Source organism: Myxocyprinus asiaticus, chromosome 2, assembly GCF_019703515.2.
Source record: "Myxocyprinus asiaticus isolate MX2 ecotype Aquarium Trade chromosome 2, UBuf_Myxa_2, whole genome shotgun sequence".
NCBI classification, from domain to species: Eukaryota; Metazoa; Chordata; class Actinopteri; order Cypriniformes; family Catostomidae; genus Myxocyprinus; species Myxocyprinus asiaticus.
Window position 1 is genome coordinate 10,678,134 of NC_059345.1, and position 18,044 is coordinate 10,696,177.

The window sequence follows — 18,044 nt, forward strand, 5'->3', positions numbered from 1 at the left end:
CAGAATTCAGTCAAAAAAAAAAAAGTGTATTTGGGACATTTACTGTTATGCAACGTAACGACAATATGCGTATAACACACTGATATATATGTGGTTGGAGTGACTAGATAGTATCATTCTCGTTCATGAAATTGAATTGAACGGGACAAGTCCGGTTGTAATTCAGATAACCAACTTCAAGCAAAACTATCACGGGTAGCACTGGATTTCATTGAGTTCATGCAGCAAAGCGACCGATACCTGCTGAAAATGGGAGAAGAAACAGAGAGCTCCGTGAATAGAAACGATTACCAGGACATGAGGGATGAAAAGGAGAACGGCGTGAGGTACTACACACGCGAGGAGGTGCAAGCCCATAACATGAGCAAAGACCCATGGCTCATTATCCACGATAAAGTTTACGATATCACAAGTTTCATGGAGGAGGTAAGAGAGAGAGAGAGAGAGAGAGCGAGTACCTTGCTGTCCTCCACACTACAGTACATACCGTTTAACTCTATTACACTCAATCATGCATGGTTTCATTATTCTCCTATTTATATATCTTCCGTTTGCACCACTGCTTATTACTCCCTATACAGGATCGTGTTTAAGAGATAATAGCAGCCCGAAGTTTCTGTGGGCTAAATCAGTGAGTTAGCATACTATATTTATTTAAGTAAATGTCACTTTAAATGATTAAAGCATTTAAGTGCAAGTCAACCTAACAATATTTGCTGATGTTTGCTATAAAAAAAAAATTAAAAAAAATAAAAAATCGAAAGGTATTGCAGTGCAGACCAGGTTAGTATGTGCATAACCAGTATTAGCAAAATAGCTTCCCTGCTAGCCTGATCGTGTCCAGCTGTCACATTTCATTGAACACTTCCTGCTATTTATTATACACGGGTTTCATTTATGGGACTATCTTAAGTGTTTGCGTTTTATTTAGCACGTCTCAGCTTTGTGGCGAGTTTTATGTAGTCAAGCTCCGGTTTTCATTTGGAATGATATAATGTCAAGGTGTTTCATGTAAAATCGAGCAGATCGGTGATCGATTGTTTCATGTAGAGGCCATAAACACTTGCATTTGAAAATGTAATGTTCACGAATGTGTTTTGTAAACGAGGCTTAAGACAAATTAATTGTGTCAGCAGTGCGGCAACATGCTTTCTCACCGTTGTGTAACATTAAACTGTGTAAAGAGACAGTTACGAGGTTGAATGTTGTAACAGCGTTGCATGGAATTATGGGATATGTAGTTTGGTTTATTTAGCAGCGACTGATCAATTATTTGAAAAGTTTAATGAAACATTTGGGATTTATTTCGAAAATCTGCAATCATATAATATTTGATTTGAGGAATGTGTTTTTGCTCAGTTTTTTTTTTTTTTTTTTTTTTAAACTCCTAACAATACTGTAATACCATGGTACTTGACGATATGGGTCTTTATCAAAATATGTCCCTTGACTTTTCAGTCCTGAAAAAGATTTCAAAGAGTCAAGAAACCTAATTTAAAAGACATCATTCTGTAACCTAACATTTTTTTAAATAATATGAAATGGTTTGGCTCTGTATTGTTTTACAATGTATTTTTTTTTATTTTTTTTTTATTTTATTTTTTTTCTTGGAAAATATTTAAATTAGTCAACTGCCTGAAAAAACCTAGCCTCTGTTTTGGTGCTGCTGCTCTTTTTTTTTTTTTTTTTTCAATTTGGAATGCCCAGTTCCCAATGTGCTCTAAGACCTCATGGTGGCATATTGACTCGCCTCAATCCGGGTGGCAGAAGACGAATCTCAGTTGCCTCCGCGTCTGAGACAGTCAATCCGTGCATATTATCGCATGGCTTGTTGAGCGCATTACCGCGGAGACCTAGTGGAGGCTTCACGCTATTCTCTGCGGCATCCACGCATAACTCACCACGTGCCCCACCGAGAGCGAGAACCACATTATAGTGACCAATGTGACTCTACCCACCCTAGCAAGCGGGCCACTTGGTTGCTTAGGAATCCTGACTGGAGTCTCTCAGTATGCCCTGGATTCGAACTTACGACTCAAGGTGTGGTAGTCAGCGTCTTTACTTGCTAAGCTACCCAGGCCCCCTGGTGCTGCTTCTCCTTTAAGACTTGACCATAAACTCTCACTCTTATGATTGGCTCTCTACTTGCCATCTCACTGCTCACCGCTACTGGGTAGGCTACGGAAGTAATTAAAGGTAATGTAGGCATTGATGTGTTTGTTGTGGAGGCAGTCAGATGCAAATGTCTACCACAGTGTGACATCACAATGTGGAGGAAGTTGAGAACGAGTCGTTTTGGCAGCTTGGTTTCAACAAATGCTGTTTTTGCAGTAAGGAGGAAGTTTTGAGTTCTGAAACTTACAGTATGTTTTTATAGTACAATTAACTTTACATGTCAAAAGATCTGTCAGAAGATCTAGGAAAATTTGATTCCTCATATCATGACCCCTTTAACACTTGAAGCTCGGATGGGCCCTGGGCCTGCGAGTGGTAATGTATCAAATATCAAAATATTAATAACTACAGTCTTGACCAACACAAAATAGGTAATGTTTGAAAGCTTAGAAGCTCTACTTTACAAGGCATTCTGACCAAAGTTGAACAAGTGCTTTGAAATTTTCAGATAAATCAGAAGTTTTCCGTGTTGATAACTTATTAATCATTTTGCACTGTATATATTATTGTAATCAGTAAAAACATCAAATTCATCGAATCGCCATGTGTCATATGCCTTTGGAAAGCCCTCAAAGAGTAGAATACAACCAGCCTATTTGATTTACTCACAGACAAAAATATAGCGAGTAATAGCTAAGTCTTTGACATTTATTTTTAATGTGAACAGGTGTTGCTTATATGCCGCATTTTCACTTATAACTAGTGGTGCACCAATCTGGAAATTTGAGGCCGATACCGATCTCTGATTTTTTTAACACTAAGGTGGTTTTCACACTGGGCACGTTTGCTGTGGTCCGAATCCGAGCATGATTGCAACTTTGCAACTTTTATGGCCTGGTTTGCAGATTCCTTTTTGTCTTCTTTGATCTATTTGAATTGAATCGACGCACCCACTTAATACTTGTGACTTTATGAATTGGGGCAGGACTTCTTTTGTATTTTTTTAACATTATTTTACAACCGAAAACATTACTGTAGTTAACATGAACTAATGAACTTCATGTTAGTTACAACATATACTATTACATTTTTAAAATCAAAAGTTGTATTAGTTAACATTAGTTAATGCACTATAAATTAACATGAACTAACAATGAACAATTGTAATTTTATTAACTAACATTACAATTAATAAAGGCTGTAAAAATATATTGTTCATTGTTTGTTCATGATACCTAATGCATAAACTAATATAATGAATGATAATGATAAAATATTGTACAACCAGGCCAGAAACACACTAAGAAAATCAGAGTGGCTAAAAGAAGCTACTCTGAAAAGCTGAAAAACCAGTTTTCAGCCAATGATCCTGCATCTGTGTGGAAAGGCCTGAAAAGCATCACAAGTACAAGACACCTCCCCCTCACTCTGTAGAGAATCAACAAATGTCTGATGACCTGAATGTGTTTTACTGCAGGTTTGAAAAGCCTAGTTTCACACCCCTCCCCAGCTCTGATCATCACTTCACACAAACACCAACACCTCCTGGAACCCCCCTCCTCCCCCTCCTGCTACTCAACTTGCACTTATGGTCTGTGAGGAGGATGTGTGCCGGGACTTTCAGAAACAAAAGAGTAGGAAAACTTCAGGCCCAGATGGTGTTTCACCTGCCTGTCAGGCTGCAACTAATGATTATTTTGATAATTGATTAATATAACGATTATTAGAAGGATTATTCAACTATTCTGCGATTATTGCAACGATTAATCATTAGCTCTTAACTGATTATTCAGCTTGTGCCCTGACTTAAAAGGTTGTATTAAACGTGCTTACTAACAATAAAGAGTACAAAATCATCTTTTAAAAATATCTCTAAATGACATTCACTGAATTAAAGGGAAAAAACTTAAGTTTAATTCAGTAAAGAAATCCACTGCAAAAAATCCTATTGTTATCAAGTGTTATTTTGTCTTGTTTCCATTTAAAATAGTCTAAAAATCCTTAAAACAAGATACATTTACTTGAAGCAACATAAGATATTTAGACTTGCTTTAATCGGCCTGTTTGGGCCGATATGCGTTGGTGCTTTTATAATATGTAGCATTCACAATAAAGGCTTTTTAACTTAAAACCTCACAAGAGTGCCTAGATGTGGATTTTTGTTTCCACTTTTTTGTTTTTCCAAATATCTTATATTCTGCTTCTCAGGTGAATTCATCTTTTTAAAGGATTTAAAATATTTGTATTTTTAATATTATATTCAACATTCTCAGATAACAATTTTTACTTCTGCAGTATAGCTGCTAAAGAAAATGTACGTTGTTTTAAAGGAGTTTTAGATATTTATATTGGAAAACAAGCCAAATCAAAAACGTATTTTCTTTCAGTGTATAATGGGGCGAAGACCACCCTCTCACCTTTCTGTTCACTTCAGTCCATCTTTAACTCACAAAAAAACAAACTCTCTCTTATTAATAAAGCTGCGTATTGCCAGTCTTCTTCAGGATAAGAAATGCTCAGTGACATTTATTATGATTCAATAAGTCATGAGCCATCATGTTATAATCTAGCTGCAGCAAGCGCACGCGCTCAAGGGATGAGTGTCCCCGCGACAGAGTGTGCATCAGCTGGGTGCAGTTTCAGTCTCTTCCCATTAGATCGGGACACTTTGCTCAACTCATAGAAGAGGCGCTGACCGCACAGAAAAATGCCAGTTTCAGAGTTTATTTACATGATCTGCTTCCGTATTATTTGAACTTTAATAAAGCTATAACCCATTAAATATAACTGCATTTAAGATGTAATGTCCGGGTATTTCCTTTAAAGACGCTTGACATGCAAGCTTTGCTCCAGCTCCACTTATTCCACAATGAGAGTGCTTCTGTATTTACTTATATAGCCCTACCTGCCTGTCAAAGTCTGAGCTGACCAACTGGCCCCCATCTTCACACAGATCTTAAATAGATCACTGGAGCAGTGTGAAGTTCCCTGCTGCTTCAAACACTCCACCATCATCACAAAATCACAGGATTTAATAACTACAGACCTGTCGCTCTCATGTCTGTGGACATGAAGTAATTTGAGAGACTGGTTTTGGCCTACCTGAATGACATCACTGGACCCCTGCTAGACCCCCTTCTGTTTGCTTACCGAGCAAACAGGTCTGTGGATGATGCTGTCAACATGGGACTGCATTATATCCTGCTTCACCTCGACAGACCTGGGACTTATGCAGGGACCCTATTTGTGGACTTTAGTTCAGCCTTCAATACCATCATGCCTGATCTTCTCTCAACCAAACTGACCCAGCTCTCCGTGCCCACCCCAATCTGTCGATGGATCACTAGCTTTCTGAATAATAGGTAGCAGCTAGTGAGACTGGGAAACTCACTATTAGCACTGGTACTCCTCAGGGATGTGCTCCCTCTCAACTGTTCTTCTCCCTGTAAATGAATGACTGCACTGAAAAGGACCCCTCTATCAAGCTCCTGAAGTTTGCAGACGACACCACGGTCATCGGCCTCATCCACGACAGTGATGAGTCTGCAAACAGAAGGGAGGTTGAACAGGTGGCTGTCTGGTGCGGTCACAACAACTTTGAGCTAAACATGCTCAAAACAGTGGAGATGATGGTGGAAGAAATCCCAGAAGAATTCCCCCCGCACCTTCCTTCGTCGGCTGAGGATATTTAACCTGCCACAGGAGCTGCTGACACAGTTCTAATCGGCCGTCATTGAGTCTGTCCTGTGTACATCTATAACTGTCTGGTTTGGTTCAGCCACCAAATCAGACAGAAGGAAACTACAACAGACAGTCAGGACTGCTGAAAGGATTATTGGTGCCCCCCTGCCCACCCTCCAAGACCTGTACGTCTCCAGAATGAGGAAATGTGGAGGTAGAATCACTTTGGACCCCACACACCCTGCCCACTCCCTCTTTGAACTGTTGCCCTCTGGCCGGCGCTACAGAGCACTGAGCACCAGGACATCCAGGCACAAGAACAGTTTTTACCCTAAAGGCCATTTTCCTCATGAACAATTAAACTGCCTCAGGACTCCCCCATAGTGCAAATGTACATATGTAAATACACATATTTCATTCAGTAACTGCATACATTGCCACTTGCACAGGTACATACGCCATTCTTTGTTTTATGTCCTATTATTTGTATGTCTATTTATAATCTTACCTTGTTATATATTCTGTGTCTGACTGTAATGTTCTGTGTGCACTTGTTTCTCCTATCAACAAAAACAGTTCCTTCTGTACGTGAGAACACTTGACAATAAAGCTCATTCTGAATGGTACCTTTTTTATAGTTACCAGAATCACATTAAAATTACATTAATTGTGAATTGCTAACATTTATTTGTCTTGAAACAGTTATGAATAGTTCTGTTGTCAATATCAAAAGGTCATTGTGACATACTGGTAAGCAGTAAAAACCATGAGAGCATCACACACAGCAGAGATACGTTAAAAAATAAGAAAGATATTACCCGAGGTGGTAATGCGGTCACGAGTACATTGAAACATAAAAAGTTTCACATATTAAAAGTTATTTCGGATAATAGAAACTGTTGTATTGATCAAGTCGTGGGGGGTGTGGCTCTGTTTGTTGGTCGTGACTCGAGTCTCAATGTGTGAGTCTCTGCAAAGGGTGGTGAAAACAGCTCAAAGAATAATAGACACACGTCTCTCCGCATTCCAGGAAATCCACTCTAAACGCTGTCTCAGGAAAGCTGAAAGCAACATGAAGAACTCTAGTCACCCTGCATGACCATTTTTCTTCTTTCTCCCCTCTGGAAAGCGGATCAGGTTCATCAGCACACGCACATCAAGATACAGGAACAGCTTCTACCCCACTGCCATAAGATTATTCAATCATACTGTTACATCTAAAACATAACTTTATAGACCCCTTCACATACATATTTAATATAATTTAGCACTCATTTCAAAACTCTTACCATCAACCTTTACTCTATACACATTTGCACTACACATTCTCTGTGCACATTGCTTTATTTTGTAAGCTTATGTAAATTTGCTGTCTGTCACTCCTTATTTGTCTTGCTTTCTTTGCACATACATGTTGTCTCAGTTTTGCGAGAAGCATCCAAGTAAGAATGACATTTTACTTGGTACTCTGTACACATGACGATAAAAAAGCTTTGACTAAGTTCGATTGTGCTTTCGTGTTGGATGATAATAGGAAAGCCACCCTTCCTGGGTGTTCGCTGTGTGTGCCCGTGCATGGCGCTCAGGGGTGTGTGAGAGAGAAGTGTTCGTTAGCTTCGTGTTGCCCCTTACCTGTTGTACTGCCAAGAATAAATCTCAGAAAAGTTGAACGATTGCGCTCGTTCATTAACAGTGATTGTTACAGTAATATAGTAGCCTATGTTATATTACAAGGTGACGTTATGCATGTAATAAAAAAAGAAAAAAACGTTTGTTGAAACCTGCTCAAACTCGTTAAAAAAATTTATTTTCAGAACACCCACTGCACACTGTGTATTAAGTAAAGTCTATTTGTCTGTGCCAGTGCTATGTGCGGCCCTTAAAAACCCAGGGTGGCCCGATGCCCCAATAAAATCGGGACAGTCCCGATAATAATGTGAAATGGCAGTGTAAATGCAGTAGAAATTGCTTAATCCCGTTCAAATTGACGATAAGAGAAGTCTGCTGTAAAATGTCATGAAAACTAATCTAAACTAATCATTTTAGCCATAGTTAAATGTAGTATTTATAATATTATACATCTTTAATTAATTGATTTCTTTATTTAATTTTGTAATTGACAGTTTATTGGGTTTTAATAATACTTATACCATGATCAATGGAAACATGTAAATGCTTCACGTTGCAACCCCCCTAAATTTCAAGCCAAATCGACACCCTTGCATGCTCATCTGGTAACCATTCACGTACACACAAAAATCTCCCGCTACAGCACCCCCAACATAAATCATCCTCCCACGGCCCTGAATATACAGGCATTCCGAACTTGTTTCGCCCACGCTCTTTCACTCACAGATACACAAGAACAGATGAGTTAGGGGCCGTTCACACTGAACGTGTTTCTGCATGCATCTACTCTGTTTTTCCATTGTTTTCCTTTGTAAACACACACTGGATGAATGTCCTTGACTGCAGCACCACGTCTTGCCGTTTCTTCAGTGTCTCATGCAGGACTGGCACATTTTTAGACACTGTGTCAAGTTAAAAAGAACTTCAGGTTTTAAAAATGCATGTCAAGACACCTGTGTTCTGTTTCATTTGTTGTGCTGAGTCTAGATTGTTTTTAGTGCAGGTGTCACAAAGATTTAACATTCTGAACAAGTTCAGGTTGCACAGAGGTGACTGTTACAATGTTTAATGTTATTCCAGATTGTTCTGCACCAAGCAAAGTTTCAGCGCTTGATAAACGGCAATGTTTTTTTTTCCTTCTGCTCTAGTGTGCTGAGGGGCCGCCGTGCCTTCTGTGTTTATCGTTACTGTTACAAATGTTGCCTACAATGCTTACATAAAATACAGCCTTTTGCAACATGATGAACAATACACTGAAGTGTCTGAATATAAGCTCAGATGAAAGTAAATAAGACAGAAATATATTACTATTGTATACAACAAGTTTTCAAAGTAATAATAATAATACTATATCATATTATAATGACAAACTGGACAACAATAAATAATTGTTGGGTTATAATATTAATATATACTGTAACAACGGAATTCCAAAATGGTACAGGGTGAAGTAGTTTTGCACATCCTGTTCACTAAAAAAAAAAAGTACTTTTGTTTTGTAAAAGTATATGTAGGTAAATATCGCTTTTTTTATCGCTGTATTGTGGAAAAACTGGAAAACATGCATTAATTATCTTGAACTATAATTTTATTTCATTAAACATTTTGAATGTACTTGGCTACAACGGCTGATAGGATGAATGTACAGTCAATTTCATGTCATTATTTAAGCAAAAATTTTCGAAATGGGGCGCCGGGTTGGTCGGTTGTTTGAGGCCTCAGAAATCATAAACCCACCCCTGAGTGCAGCTGAAAGTGCTCATGATTGCTCAAACAGTCTCTATCGTTCAACACAACGTCTAATTGTCACGACAATGCGTTACATCATGTATACTCAGATTTGTATACACATGTTTATTTGTTGTTTAATACGTTTTTATACCCGTTTGCAGTCTCTTTATCCTCTCCATGCTTACAGTGCAGCGAGTCAGAATGACTACCGTAATGACTCTAGAAAATGGGCAATTTAATATTCATACATGTGTAATTCTTACACATTTTTAAAAACAAACCTGCATATTCATCTGAATAACAGCATGTCTGAAAGTTTAAATTCGTGAATACCTAGAATTGCCAACAATTCACCCACCAGAGGCCACACTGTCATGCATCAAGGGCTGAGAAAGCACTCATTCATTAGAGTAGCAGTGTATGTGTGATTCCCTACGTGCTGCAAAAAAGATCGGTCCTGATTCTAGGCACGATCGCCGATCACAGTCTTGAGACGAAGATCGGCCAATAGATCGGTGAACCCCTACTTATAAGTTCATGAAAAATAAACAAAATATCACATGCCATTATTTAAGAGGAGGCAGTTATCTTTCGAATGACCCACACACACAAAGTAATCGGATGCATAGATCATTAGATAATAGACACAAAGCACAGTGTGCACACATAATCTGGCATCCTGCAATTTGGCTGAAAACACGTTAGTTTTCCTGGATCAGATGACATCAGCGGAAATGATGTAGCATCATGGAACACTAAACTAATTAAATTAGGTTCAGATCAGTGCAAAAAGTCATCCATATTTGGGCAGAGAAACATGCGATTGGTGACTGTTACATATGGCCACCAGGAGATGGCGCCAAGTACATGACACAGACTCAGTGATGACTCAAATAGTACTTAATTCTGAAAAATCAATTCATTACTAAAATGTCTGCATGCCATGCTATGCTATGCTATACCTTTAGACATTGTTGTGTTTGCATGTGTAATTAGTTCTTATGAACAATTATTATTTTTAATTTGTTTGAAGAGGCTTTTGGACACAAAGTTTTTGTACACTAGGATCAATTACTTTTGTAATGCTATAATTTGTGATTGCTTTGTTGAATCAACACAAACATTGTACTCAGTTACAGGTGGCATGATTGGGAACAAAACAAAAGCAGTTTTTCAGAGCCATCTTATTTACACCCTGAGGTGTAAAATGTCAAATCAGAAAAATAAGAAAAAAGTTGTACATTTTTTTTTTTTTTTTCAGCAATTTCTTAGGCTGAGAGTCTCAGAATATATCATAATCTATATATATATATATCATTAAAAAAATGTACGTTTTTTTTTTTTTTTAAATAATACCAAACACTTGACCCTCCTTGTTTTTCGTCAAGTTATAATCCTTTAATTTTTGGTATGAAACAGGAAATCTTAAGGATAAGAGACAAAGGGTATATGTTCATGTGAAAGATTTTTATTAAAAAAGTATTTAATGGTATGATTTATTAATTTTAGTCTGATCAGTAGTGTATATTTTGTAATGCTATTGACAACATCTTAGAGAATTAATCTTTTAAGAGAATTTGTCACTGGTGTTACTACCCTTGCTTCATTCGTTATATTAATTTTAATAATAATAAAATAAAGAACAACAGTCAAGCTTTCCTTTAGGAATCAAAATAATGTGAAGATGTTTACCCATATCTCTAAACTGAACTGAATTGAAAATATAATTATTATTTTTTTTAAGTCGTTAAGTCAACATTTTTTTGAGAATGACCCATATTCATGTATCATGGTATATTCTCATGGTATGTACCATTTTCATGGTATATACTGTAATATACCATGAGAATGGTATATACCATTCCCCCCAACCCCCAAAACATGGTAATACCATGGCATTAAATTGGTGATGTAATATTCATGGTCATATACTTTTTATAGTAATGGAAAAACATTTCTTTTCTCTTCTTTCACAGCATCCAGGAGGTGAGGAAGTTCTACTGGAGCAAGCCGGAGCAGATGCAACGGAAAGTTTTGAGGATGTGGGCCATTCCACAGATGCCAGAGAGATGCTCCTGCAGTATTATATTGGGGAACTCCATATGGTAGTCTTTGTTATTTTATCTGATGTTTTTTCTTAGGTTTTCTAGCTAACAAGACATGATATTTTCATGAAAATATTTCTGTGTAGATTTAAAATTATGCTTGATATGTTAACTTTAACATAGCCAATTTTCCCTTTTCCTGTTTTAGGATGATCGAAATACAGAATCAAAGAAGGTAAAAAAAAAAAATAAAAAAAAAAGAACTTTACTGATATTTGTTGCTGATTCAAAAATAAATCAGATGTCATAAATGGTTGTAAAAATGGTTGCAATTTGTTAATGTGTGCTTGTCTTAATGCTTAAGCTGCAGTTTGTTCACTTTTTCTCTTTTAGGAAGTTTACATCACAACTTCTAGGGAGTCCAGGTAAATATTTATATTCTGAATAACCCATGTGTTTTCAAACTTTTTGATGCCAAGGACCCCCAAATAATATTAATCTCCTTCCGAAGGACCCCCTTCTTCAAATATAAAAGTCAGCTATATATTTTCATTTATTAAGACCCATTTATACTGTATGCGAAATATAGTAAGTGTGATATAGACATGTTGTAAATAATTGGTGTTGTACTAAAGCCGAAACAAAGATTGAAGTCCATACTTTCCTTGAAAGTATGTATGTTGCAAGAAAGGAGAGATGAATATAATTTATATCTATATTTATTTATTTATTTATTTATTTTTAAATTCACAGAACTGTATGCAGATTTGTTTTTAATTCTTACTGTTTAAAACTATGGCCGTCAACAGAATAAAATGATCTAAATTGATCTCATGATTTTCGACCTGTCTTTATAAAGCAGAATGAAACCTTAATGTCTCGTATGTAGCAATTTTCTGCAGCCCTCTTGGGGTCCCTGGACCCCACTTTGAAAACCCCTGGAATAAACAACAGTTCCCAAACTACATAAGTGTAAACTACATACATTTTGAGTTTGAGTTTAACTAGAGCTGTCAAAATTAACACGTTATGCATACGATTAATTAAAGTTTAACGCGTTAATTTTTCTTAATCATGATTAACGCATTTACCGTTAATACAGCGTAAACACTGGTGTGAAGGGCGGAACCTTTGTACTGTGTCCGCCCGGAGTCATTACACTGACGCACACACCACAGTGCCAGAGACCTTCCAAGGAGTACCAAGGAGAGCCTACAAGCTTAGCATAAAATATTATAATAAGGCAGTCCCATAGACATTCTAGTTGACTGTTACGCTCTCTTCTATGATAGAGCCACGGAGGTTGTTATCTCAGTAAAAAAGTATCTCTGATAGCGCTTCCCTGTCAGTGATAAAACGATGGAGAAAGGACCTCTTAACACTATTTGTCGTACAAAACAAGCACAGATGGGTCTTGTGATATATATAAAGTATTTTTCAGAAGTATGTAAGGCACGTTTTAATTACCACAGAAGCACGGCAAGTCTTAACTATCACCAAAATGCAGAATGAGACGTTTTTGCTGCATTGCCGCCATGACGTGAATCATGAACCCAGCTTCACGATTGCTGTAACAAAGCAGATAGCCACAGTCTACCAGCTGATTAATATTGTGGAGGATGAGAGTTTAAGGGATTTAATGCCCATTGCAATGAATACGCAACCTATGTGGGGACTAGTTCTTTCAATTAGTCAACCTCCCAATTAGATGTTTAATGTTATTTGAATTGGTGCTATTTTAGTGCATTTTTATCTTTATACTGTGGAAGGCTTTGTTTGGAAAATGATAATAAAGCATTTTATTGCTACATATTGTTTGTTTCCTTTCCTAAAATGGAAATAAATTAATTTTGTCAAGAAAAGAAATATATATAGAGTTAAATTTCAGCACTTTTAAAACCTGTGTTTTAATCGCGATTAACTACAAAGAATTATGCGATTAATCACGATTAAAAAATGTAATCGACTGACAGCACTATTATTAACTTGTCCATTTGGTTTTTGCTTAGGTCATGGACCACCTGGTTAATTCCTGCCATAGCCGCTGCACTTGTGGGCATCATGTATCGTTACTATATGTTGGAGCATAAATCTTCCTGAACTCATGTTAATCTTTCACAGCTATTTTTCTCTTGTCTGGAGGCCTTGACTTGATTTGAAAGAGTGAGCCTCTAAACTCACTCATCTCTAAACTCCTGCTTATCCTCTCTTCTTTCTACCCAGCTGAAGATTTTAACATGATTAATAGCCTGTTCTTCTCGCAATTTATATACTCATGCTATTTCTTAACTAGGTCACTTTTTCTGCCATCAGATTCTGTAACTGTTTTTTTTTTTTTATTTATTTGGAAAATATTTCAAATCCTTTAAGTTAATCCAGAGCATATTAGTTGGGAATTTCAGGTATAGTTCAGCTCTTGCCAATAGATCCTAATTAGCTGGTATTTTGACAAATCACTTGTCCACAGCCTTGATATAGCTGCTATTTGATGTTTGTCAGGATTTTGACCAAATGATATCCAAGCTTCCGTAGTGGGATGAGATAGGACGGGGAGGTGCGTATACAAGAGAAGCCCTGTCCTATGTTATTAATTTGTTACATATGATATCTTATATGCTATAGCCCTGTCATATGTTATTTTTAAAAAGTTACTAATTTAAATACAACATGGTTTAATGAAAGCTAGGAAATATTGTCATATCACCTCCATCAGGCAACACGCAATTGCTGAAATGTAAGAATTGTTGCAAAGTTACAGTCAGAGAGTGCTTTAAAGTTTTAGACATGTAGGCTCTTTTCTTACATTGAAGATTTATATAATGTGGTACTTGTATCTGCAAACTTGAAATTGTAATTGTAATTATGCATTTATTGGGAGATGTTTAAATGTGTTTTGAAAGCAGTTTGTTTTAATGTTGGTGAGAACATTATTGTAAGTGTTTGATACTTGAACTGTTGTACAGTCTATAGAGTATCTGCTCATATATTCATTACTATTATGCATAGGCTTGTCTATTAAGTCATTGTTAGCAACGCAGGCACTTGCATGTACTCTCTAGCTCTGCTGGCACTTCATGATGAACCATTATATGCAAGTGTTGCCTTTAACGTTCTCAAGTAAACCAAAATGTTTTCCTTCAACATGTTCTGTTTCTTGTTCATTTTTTCAATACTTTATTCTTGTTATTCTGTCTCTCAATGTATTTCCTTTCCAAACAATGTTGTATTTAATTCAGGTAGCTCTTAAAGAAACACATCGAGTGAATCATTGTTAAACAATATATATTCAAATGCATTTCTGAATCAGTATAGTTATCTGTGTACACTTTCAAGTCATCCTCATGCATTGTTATTATTGAATGATATAACCTGTTTCTGATTTGGTGTTATAGTTTTTCTTTGTATATTCATGCAGAATTTACCAAATTGTCATGTGTCGTGTTTGAGTGTCATGTTTTCCTTTAAAATCATTTGACATGCCTGCAACCATGAAATGTGCAGATTAATACTTCTTCTGCCATGCCGAGTCAATGTGCCCAGCTTTGTGTAAAACTTTTTCAAATTTTCATGTTTTTGTGCATTTTATATGTGTAGATTTTACGACATTGTCATATTTTCATACAGTCACATTCTAAAGTTGTTATAATTTACATATAGTGGTGGAAAAACTTTTATAGTATGACTCATTTTCTGCTCTTTTAGTTCAACAGCAGGACAAATAGCTCAAGGCCTTTAATATTTCTGAGATAAATGTTATCTATTTCATCAAAAATAATTTATCTGTCCACTTCAGAATATCTGTGGTATGTCAGGGTGTTAAAAAAATCAATAAAAAAATCGGCTGTGTTTCAATAAATGTTTAAAAATGCAAATATCTTTGTGAATTATAATTGTCAATATATTGTGTATTTTGTGCTTGGCACTAAAATAACATGCACTGGAATGTAAAACAGGTAGTAGGCTTAATTAGGAAACCTTTCTGACCCATGCAGAGTTGTTATATATGGCAATATATGCAAAACACATATAATATATCTGTTCATATACTGTATGGTTTTCATTGATATAAAGAAAGTCACATACTTGAACATAAATGCAACATGTATTTTAAAATACTACAAAAATGGCCATTTCCAGGTATGTAACATGTTGTAATTAACATGTGTTGTACTTGCTTGTTTTGAGGTCAACCTTTTTGACCTCAAGGACCCCCACTCTCCCAAGACAATATTCGAAGGCTGCCCTTGCCCGAAACTAGATGCGTCTGATTAAAAATAATTAATCATGGATCATTTTTGATTCTAGAAGTTTCAGAAAGAGTCTGTTTATAATTTGTGGGCATACATCATAAAATATTTTTTAGCATTTTAATTAAGATTATTTTAATATTCTTTTAAAGTCCTCTTGAGGCCCCCTGGTTGGGAACCACTGCATTATAGTACATTTATGTGTTCCACTTTGATGTTGCTACTCTAATTCAGATTATGTCAGTACTTGCTTGAATGGTTTGTGAAAAGATCGTGTCAGAAGTTGCACTAATCTAACAGTTTACTGCTTTATAATCAGTCAAATGATTCACAAACGCTATGTTTTATTAGACACTCGGTTTGACTGAATCATTTATAAGATTCGGTTCAAAAGATTTGTTCAGTTCTTTCGAATCTCGCGAATCGGAGAGGACGTCACTTGACTGTGAATGCTGGGGTAGTAATGGCGTCCTACAGTGCACATTGTTGACGTTTGCTGCTAATCCATTTCAAGGTAAGTAATTACATTTTTATCCGATATAATATAACCTTTATCTTAGCGTGCGTGATAGTTTTTATAAAATTTAAATCTCTGACGATGAGGATAACGCGTGAAAGGCAAAACACGCGTTTTTCTCTGTTGCTAGTGAGTAGCTAGCCTCAACGCTAGCCGCAGTTCCGCTATAGCGCCTAAACATTTACAGCGTATTTAAGCTGTCCCACCAGGATTTCGCGGAACATTTTCCCGATTTTTGCTGCCCAAAATGACTGAATTTGCTGCGTCTTTTCTCAGATGTTGCGATGCAATTTGCGGTATTTTTTGGTGTTGTTTTGCAGTGAAAACTCACAAATCGTCATTATATACCTCTGTAATTGTGTTAATTACATTATAAATGCAATTGCATGCAAATATTTTAGTGCACAATAACTTTCTATGCAGTTAGCTAGCAAAAAAATAAAAAAAATAAAAAATAAAATAAAACCGAATTACACAAAAAATACCACACATTTAGGTGAAACCTGTGGGTGTTGGAAGACCCTTAATTATTTTTGTGTTAATTTTCTGCCTCAGACAATGCAAGACAACTTCTCTAAGTTTAAAATAGACGTGCAATAAATCTGTAAACTAAAAACACGAATGAGGATTCAATAATTGGGCCTGTTGCAATTATTACATAATCTGATATACAAATACAATTAGAGTTCATATATTAGAGCATTTATGTATTAATTTAAATTCCACAAATGTTTTGAAAAAAAAAATGTATGAAAATGACAATTTTGTCATATTTTGAAATATATGTTGCTGCATACACACACTGGCGGCCAAAAGTTTGGAATAATTTACAGATTTTGCTGTTATGGAAAGAAATTGGTACTTTTATTCACCAAAGTGGCATTCAACTGATCACAATGTATATGTTCCTTCCGAAACAACAAAATCTGTACATTATTCCAAACGTTTGGTCGCCAATGTATGTATATATGTGAACTTTTTTATTTTAGTAACAAACATTTATGAACATTTATTATCAGCATATAAGCATATTGCTATTTTCAGATTCGTAGCCTACTGTATTAAGCACTTCAAATTCAAATCACATTTTATTACACAACTAATGGGGATTTTAAGTGAATGTTAGGGGTTCTTTGTATAAACGCAGGTCATTTGCAGCACTCAGAGTGAAGATTAAACACTAGCTGTATGTGTGCTGTCTACGGTTCCGCAAAAGTTTAGACAATGATTTCGATATTGAATGCACAATGCGGAGGAGACGAGATGGAGACGCTGACACTGTTGAACATGAAGGAAAGCGATGGGATTCCCTCAGATTTACGTTTTTTGCGGAAAATTTGCGGAAATTATAATAAATTGCAAGCTGCCACAAATAAAGCGGTGATTGGTTGAATTTGCAAGAATTCTTGCGATCAGAAAATCCTGGAGGGACTGCTTAAGACTTCACACTGTATATCAGTTAGCGGTTTATAAATCGGATACAGTCCTGTTAATGAACTTGAATGTAGATTAAATTGTTTACATTGTTTTGACAGAGCTCTTCTCTGATCTTAAAGCAAAATCTCATAAACAGATCAGTTAGCCTATTAATGCTGTCTAATTCTTACAGCAAATTAATCATGGTTATCAAATATCATAGTTAGTGGTCGACCGATATGGGTTTTTTAATGGCCGATGTCAATATCCAGAGAGCAGGGTGGTCGATAGGCCGAGACAATGCTGATATATCACACAATTTAATATAGTAAATAACAAACATTAAATTAAAAAAATAAACGAAAAAAATAATAATAAACTCTTATTTAGCACTATATTTACTAAAATTCACTCAAAACTAAAAAATAATATTGTATTTTAAATGTTAGCATTTTCTTCAGATTTCTGTTTGTCATCAAATTTTAGTAATTTATTTGCACATGAAGAAATTGTTAATATATTAGGAAGAAGGAAATAAAAGCACACACAGTAGTCCAGCAACCATGGATGGCATGTCCACGTTAGCAATCGCATTTACTCCAAAAAAACAAAAAACGAATTGTACATACAGTGCATAGTAAGACATTTACTTAGCACACATGA

General features: G+C 36.1%; 2 protein-coding genes across 4 annotated transcripts in view; both read left to right on the forward strand.

Moving 5' to 3' along the window:
* Positions 1–64: 64 nt before the first annotated feature.
* On the forward strand, positions 65–15,067 carry LOC127415732 (cytochrome b5). Its single transcript, XM_051654596.1, has 5 exons — positions 65–426; positions 11,133–11,261; positions 11,410–11,436; positions 11,595–11,626; positions 13,211–15,067. Exons 1-5 carry the CDS (start codon positions 220–222, stop codon positions 13,299–13,301), a joined length of 486 nt encoding a protein of 161 aa, XP_051510556.1. The 5' UTR covers positions 65–219; the 3' UTR covers positions 13,302–15,067.
* Positions 15,068–15,881: 814 nt separating this feature from the next.
* Positions 15,882–18,044, forward strand: part of dhx38 (DEAH (Asp-Glu-Ala-His) box polypeptide 38) — a 37,120-nt gene continuing 34,957 nt past the window's right edge. For 2 of the 3 annotated variants that reach the window (XM_051654442.1, XM_051654422.1), the window contains exon 1: positions 15,882–15,962. The gene's annotated coding sequence lies outside the window, so the exon portion shown is untranslated. The remainder of the gene's footprint in view (positions 15,963–18,044) is intronic. The other variant, XM_051654432.1, reaches the window with a different exon arrangement.